Source organism: Engraulis encrasicolus, chromosome 23, assembly GCF_034702125.1.
Source record: "Engraulis encrasicolus isolate BLACKSEA-1 chromosome 23, IST_EnEncr_1.0, whole genome shotgun sequence".
NCBI lineage: Eukaryota > Metazoa > Chordata > Actinopteri > Clupeiformes > Engraulidae > Engraulis > Engraulis encrasicolus.
The window spans coordinates 4801267-4808860 of record NC_085879.1 but is presented as its reverse complement, the minus strand read 5'-3'; the positions used below and the strand labels follow the sequence as shown (position 1 = coordinate 4808860).

At 44.1% G+C, this 7594-nt stretch overlaps 1 protein-coding gene across 2 annotated transcripts in view; it reads right to left on the bottom strand.

Annotated features, from left to right (window-relative positions):
* Positions 1-2937: 2937 nt before the first annotated feature.
* Positions 2938-7594, bottom strand: part of fat2 (FAT atypical cadherin 2) — a 72811-nt gene continuing 68154 nt past the window's right edge. Inside the window, exons 27-28 of one of the 2 annotated variants that reach the window (XM_063190182.1) lie at positions 5688-5790; positions 2938-5657 (exon numbers count right to left, since the gene is read on the bottom strand). In XM_063190182.1, coding sequence (XP_063046252.1) covers positions 5189-5657; positions 5688-5790 — 572 coding nt within the window. In that variant the 3' untranslated portion in view covers positions 2938-5188. Of the gene's footprint in view, positions 5791-7594 lie in introns of both variants that reach the window. The other variant, XM_063190181.1, reaches the window with a different exon arrangement.

Below are 7594 nucleotides of genomic sequence, written 5' to 3'. Positions count from 1 at the left end.
GCTGTCCATGGGCTAAAAGTGTGTTTATGACATAGTATGTCTTTAGTCTGGTAACCAAATACTTAGCTAACCAGCTCCTCCTATTCATGCTGAATCCATGCATACCTCATATGTTACATTTGGTTAAACTAATAAAAAGTTATAGCAGTTTACATATTTTAGAGCGCCCCCCGCAGGCCATTTTGTTATCTGTGTGTTTGACACTCGAACCCAAATTGTTCTATAGACCCTAAACTTCAACTTAGAAGTGAAAACCAAACTTTAACACCAATTTGAAATGACTGAGAAAAATTGCACATGCCTACGACCCCACTATAGAGGACGTAGGATATTGCTATGCGCGCCAAATATTTTTAAGAGCACCAACTAAGGCTTTGTCAAATTAATTATTTTAAGAGCATCATCCCACATTGGAAACACACTTCCCACCATTTCCATTCTATTTAAATAACTTTCATGATTTAATTGCTTACCTAAGGTAAAATGCTCTAAAATACAAAAAAGTGATGGTAAGTGCTATCATGCACAAACTGAAGAGGGCAAGTGCATCACAATTCATCATCATGGAAACATTCTACAGAAGACTCTGTTCTCTATAACCACCAGTCTCACCAACATCTTCATAAACCAGGCCTTCAGGATGGTGACCCAGACCAATTTCCACATCCCACTGTGTTTGGAATTGGCCATAAGGGCAAGGCACTAAGAGGGAAAGCCCCTGAGTTGAGTTTGCGATACATTGAACACCTCGTGGGTCATTACTTGCTATTGTGTTGTCCTTTTATTCCAGGCTGCTGGGATATCCCAGCAAGTTGTCATTTAACAGGGGCTTAATGTTATGCAAGTTCTAATCAGGCATACCATGCTGATCAGCATGACACTTCAGACACTGAGACGCCCAACAAAATTAATAAATGCATGTTGAAAAAAGTGTGCTAAGTGTGTAAGGGCGAGGGCGGCAGGGTGAGTTTGAAGTCATGAGTTGCATTTTCTAACCAGAATGCATTGGAATGGCAAAGTGTGCATGTGTGCTGCATTAGCAAAAGCAGCACTGCTCCATCAAAAACGAGCCCAATGTGTCAAAGCAGTTTAGTTGTTTGGTCTGTACTAGCATCAACCTCTCTCTCTCTCTCTCTCTCTCTCTCTCTCTCTCTCTCTCTCTCTCTCTCTCTCTCTCTCTCTCTCTCTCTCTCTCTCTCTCTCTCTCTCTCTCTCTCTCTCTCTCTCTCTCTCTCTCTCCACCCACACAGTCATTGATAACACTGAATGGAGTGAGTGCCCAGCCTCTTCAAATGTTGTTGGTCTTTTGTCCGGCTCCTTTTCAGGTGTCATTGCATGCTGCAGTGACTGTGAACAAAGAGTGACGAGCTCCGCCACATGGGCAATACCAATGAGAAATGCCAGGATGAAGGCAGACAGGTTCATGCTCAATTACCAGAGAGTAATGTTGACATTTAACAGAAGGCAGAGAGTACAGACTGGTCTTAATTGTTTAAGTAATTAAGACATTCAGAGTAATTAGCGACCTGATGCAGATGAGGTCGGCCCATCGGTCCAACAGCCCAAAAGTCCCTCAATGAGCCACAGTGGAGCATATAAGAATCCCACTGGTCCGACATCCCATTAACCCATTGATGCCTGATGTTGCATTGCGCAACATTGACCCTGGAGCCTGGAGCTGCATTACGCAACATTCAGGCTCATGAGATTAGAGACAACTTTATTAAAAATCTCTGTTTGTTTGAAATGAATGAACACATTCTAATGAAAAGAAGAGGGTCTTAGCGTTTAAATGCAACTTAGTGTATATTTTTATGTGCTTCAAAAGCTGATATATTTAGGTTTTTATAGGCTGAGGGCAGGTTTTCTTTTAAAGCGCTCAGGCATTCAGCACCCCTTTTTGCAGGTGCCTTAGGCGTCAATGGGTTAATCTGAAAGATGTGCACGACTCTGAGGCTACTGGAATATATGTGGGCACGTCTTTTAAGACAAAAAATATGCATGCTCACTGTACACAACGAAATTACATTTATGCTTCACCCGTGGAAGGGGGCAGCCCCAAACAGTGCACCAAGGTAGCAGTGTGGCAGGATGTACCATGCTCAGGGTGCTTCAGTTATAGAGGAGGATGTGGGAGAGCACTGGTTAATTACTCTTCCCACCAACCTGGCAGGTCGGGAGTCAAACTGGCAACCTTTGGGCTACAAGTCTGAAGCTCTAACCGCTTACCCATGACTGCCTGTATGTTTGTGTGTTTGACATCATCCACACTATGAGTAGACACACAGATACCAAGAGAGACAGGATTACCTGGCCCAACCCATGTTTTAGGGGGGCTAAGTAGGCCTACTGATAAATAAATGAAGGCCTATGGAATGGTAAAGGTCACTACAGTATTTACCCAAGAGTCTGAGTTCCTGGGTTTTTTTTCCAGAGAAGTCATAGATAAAGAGAGCCAAAAGTCCATAGTTGACCAACTGTTTTCTTGGAAATTCCATTTTCGTTGTGCATGAACAATAGACATCACACATGTTCCACTCCACATAAGTTCAAAAATTCAATTACAATGAACCAAGTAATATGTACCTATTTTGCATATAGGGCCTACTGTATGTTTAACTCAGTTATTGACTAAATGTCTGCATAGGTTCCATGTCATTGGTCCGATAGCCTATTTGTCCAACATCCCATTACTCCGACAATTGACCGCTGAGTACTCAAATCTCAATTCAAGATTTGGTCTGACCTCGAGTATAACAATGAACGTTTCCAAGCAGCATGGCTGACCCGCCTCCCTCAGTGAGCTATTGGCCGAGGCCAGAAAAGGCTGTGCAGCAGCTTAAACCAATCACACCGAAGGATTTGCGTCAATAGGAGGGCGTCGCCTGGCTAGGCTTAGCAAGGTCTGTAAAAACACAACATGTCTGAATCATTTTCAAAATCATATACATTTATTCATATATTCTTTATATATGTATATTTCTTTACATTCTCTTGAATTCACTTGACTTGACGATAAGCACATATACACATAGAAGTCATACAGGACTAACTCTCCACAACAGAGAATAAAAGACTGTGGTCCAACCACAGCTTAAGTAGACAAACACCCACGGGAAGCTGCCCTTGACGTGTCAGTGGACATAACACTTCAACATGTGCACCTCTGCAAAGAAACCATATTTTATTCAATACACCTGGGCAACTTGCATATTGAAACAGTTGTGCTACCAGATTCAGATTTAAGTCAATGACAGTTTCTAAAGCCTGTCATTAGGCAGGGTAGGGGTGAAAGTTGTGTTGTGTGGTGTTGTGTCCACATTGTGTCCACAATGCATGCAATAGCTAACTGTACACTGTATCCATTCACAAGACACATAGCTGAAATTGTAATATATCAAATAGGAGAAATCACATTCACTCACAACTCAGTGCCCAATGTAAACAATTTCATGAAGAGGGTGGTTAAGTGACTGGTTGAAATGAATGGTTTTAAATGCTCGTTGGAGTGAAATAACATTGATTGGGTCAGCACCATTTTTTTTTAAATATCACTGTTTGTGCTTTTTCGAAATCTGCTCAATAGAAAACTAAAGGACACTGGTGAACTCCATACACTATTTGATTACTCATCTCCCACCACACAGTAACCTAACACCCAGAGGTCTTGCTTGTTTGTTTGTTGGCTCGAGTTGGAGCGATGTAACAGTTCGAAATGTTCAGTTAAAATATTCAAACTCCTTTACAGTCTGGTGTTTTGCTTGTGGTGGTGAGAGAGCCCAGTGTGAAGTGACTCGGAGCAGTGGCGACGATCAGTGTATGACTCAATATCAGTGCATATGGTATCTAAAGACAAACAAAATGTGTATTTTTGAACATACTTTCAGCAAACACTAAGCATACTGGAACACATTCAGTACAAATCCCCACACATAATGCCTTTCAAAGGACACTGCAGAACAGAATAAAAGCAAATATCGCTGTAATCATTTCCCATCATAGAATGCCAAACTTGTTTTGATTTTAACCATCTTATAGAGAATATTTGCCTATGAACTATGGTGAGGGGCCCGCCCCCACAAACTGAGCTTGAAAGACCTTAGTTGTCATTGCTCAGATTATAGGCCTACATATCCTGGGATGTGACCCTTTGAAGTCCATTCAAAATATTTTCATGCTGAATAGCATTTCATTTGATTAGCGCTCAAAAAATGTTCTGTTTACATGCGTCATTCACACACTCTCGCACTCGGACACACTGCACTTTTATCTAAAACACTGATGAAATGTGGTTTGATCATCACTCATGTCTCCCACTACCCTGCATGGGGAGACAGAGGGACAGAGGGAGGGAGGGAGAAGGGGAGAGAAAGATAGAGGGGGGAGTGTAAACAATTTTCAAAAATAACCAAGTTTCCTGCATGGACAAAAACACAAACAGCAAGAGCTGTTGGATGTGTATGTGTGTGTGTGGAGATGGGCGTACTGTACTATATGCATATGGGAGGGTGGTTGGAATACAGTAGAACAAACAAAACACAGCTCTGATTTGAGAGCTCGACTTGTTTTCCCTCCAAAACAGTCAAAATGCCCCGCCCCCCTCTGTTGTTACTGATCTCCTGACTGGAATGGACACTTGTGTGAAAATAATAATAATACTGCTATGTCTCGGCGTGGGAAGAGAGAGCCTCCTCTAAGAGAGTTTGTCAGGATCCAAGGTTTGGGGTCTCTTCACAGCTTCCAAATCCCCAGCATCTGCTGGGATCTTCAGTGCATTGTACAAAACAAATAAACAAACCAAATTGAACAAAAATGGCAGGATATCATTCAGGATCAAGAGGCCGTCTTCCGGACACCTCGATGAATCATATTCTATGTACAATTTCATGTACGATGCAGTCAGTGAGTCTGTTGATACATCAACTTACTGTCGATAAACCGACGAAATGATAGTGAGTAGGTAGTGTGCTTCCTGATTATTTCGAAAGTTAAGCAAAACAAGCGAAGCTGGCAGACCTTTGCATATTTCATGGATTTGTACAGCATTGTGAACTCAATTGTCCTTTTCGATGAACGTTAGCCTCATACGGCAGACGACTTGTGTTATTTTAGGCGTTACACCTGTAGTGCTTTCAAACAAAATGCCACATATTGTCACGGGGGCACATTCGCGTCTGGTTTCCCCTTTTCAGAACATGACCTCCTCACAGCTGCCATAGTCGCTCTCTACCATGTCCGAGCTGGCATAGCTCTGGCGCCCGCTGTGCCTGGCGGGGTGGCGCGGAGCCTGGGGTTGGGGTGCCGCTCGACGGGACCGTGCCGGCGAAGGCTCCCGGGAAGTGGTGTAGGACGGGTGCGCCACGCTGAGCCGCGTGCCGACAACACTGAGGCGCTGGTAGTTGCTGCCCGACACATTGTCCAAACTCTGCGCGTGCTGCGCCGGGTAGTAGCTGATGGCTGTGTACTCATTGGGGCACTGGTGGCTGGGCAGGGGCAGGCCGTCGGGGCCCAGGAAGTCATCCAGGTTCTGGTTGCTGTAGCAGGGAGGCAGGGGGGCACGCCGGTCCCCTCCCCCGCCACCCACGCGCTCCAGGGGGAACGGGAAACCCCCGAAACGCGAGTTTCGCCTGGAGTCGGATCGCCGGGAGTCGGATCGCCTGGAGTCGGATCGCCGGGAGTCGGATCGCCTGGAGTCGCAGGTGGAGGTGTTGTAGGTGCTCTCCACGATATCGAACTGGGGGAACTCCCGGACGGCAGGACGGCCATAGTAATCTGGATCAGCTGGGTAGACTGGAGAGAGAGAGAGAGAGAGAGAGAGAGAGAGAGAGAGAGAGAGAGAGAGAGAGAGAGAGAGAGAGAGAGAGAGAGAGAGAGAGAGATTTCAAACTCATTTATTGGATTTCACCACCAGTTCAAAACATTCAATATTTTACCTACAACATCTGCCCTCAGCACGAGAAGGGAGGAGCCCTATCCTTCACACCCTCAAGACAGCCCCCCTCCCAGGGTGCAATGCAAGACATTGTTACCATCTGAGAGAGGGTAAGGGAGAAGAAAGGTAAAATCAGGAGAGGGGGAAATAGAGCATGGGAAAGAAGAGAGGGGATGGTGGTAAGATTTATTACCATACCCAACAGTGCTATAGTCTCCCGTTAAGCACAGCATGTCTTCGATCCCATGTAGGCCCGACATACCCAATTCAAACTGATCAAAGGCTTCACTTGTGCAACGTAGTCAGGACTTTTGAGCGAAGCAGAGACACCACTTGAATGCAAAACCACTCCTTCAAACAAATAGTTTACAATTCATAAGTCAAATTGCTGACTGTTCATTTTATAAACAGCCCCAGTTGGTCGGTCATTGGTCGGTCAGTTCACTCTGCCAGTTCTTGATAGTTTTCTCATACGGCTTCGTCTTGTACTTACAGCACATCTTTTGTAGTGTGTCCATTGGCCAATATACTGTATTTCCTGAACTCCCAAAGCAAGTCTACAGTACACACATTCTCAGATGGATGTACATCTGCAGCACACACATACGGGCCAATGCACATGCTCAATAACTATGAACTGTGTGTGAATGTGGAAATGCTTACTTTTTTACAGCCGATAAAAGGTGCAATATAAATGCATTTTAGCAGGTGCAACACTGTTGTTCTGGGGAGTGCTTCAAAATAACCTTGGAGTGGCTAATCCATCGGCAGAAAAAATCCGAAATGCAATGAGAAATCAGGCTTTGTGTACATGAATGCGTTATCTCTGGCGTGGCTGGGAATGTTTTAGCCACTCATTTTAGGGGTAAATTACACCTCCAGCCATTACCAGGCAGTTCCCTGTTTTGTTTTCCAACAGCTGTCTGTATTTTTTGGCCTGCCAAAGCACAGAAAAATGATTACATACAGTACAATATTCACTTTTGCAGCACAATGACAAACCAAAATCAATTGTTCTGGGACAATTAGATGAATTATGCAGATCTCATCATCTCCCCTGGGGCTTACTGTATCCACCTGGACAAGGGTGTGTTCATTGCTCAAGGGGAAACTGTCGCTAATATTTTATTTATAACGTACATTGAATTGATTTGCTGGCCAGAAGAAATGCCCATTTCAGCATGTTTCAATATGTACCATAGGGGTGTAAATAGTCATCGATATCGATATGTATCCACATGCATCAGTACGTTGATCCTATGGCCGACGATCAAATCAAATTGTATCGTATCGTATCGCTATTTTTAAGTATAGCAAATAATCGAATCACTGGCCAATGCCCTAGCTCTTAATTGTGCAACATAATAGAAGTGGAAAAGTAATTGAGAAAAAACCCCGGATCGAATCGTATCGTAACGTGGGGCATTCTTAAGTATCGAAAATAAGCTAATTGTTGCCCTAAGAAATCGATATTGAATCGAATCGCTGTGAGAGCTCTGATTTACACCCCTAGTACCAACCGTATAAAAAAAATACATAGTGATGACATGAAGTGTGAGGAAGAGCACAGCCTATGGGAGATCATCCAGAGGGGAGTGATTACAGTGTGCTCGCTATCAAGCAGCAAAACAGCTGTAATGAAAGAGAAGGCCAGGTCCCCAG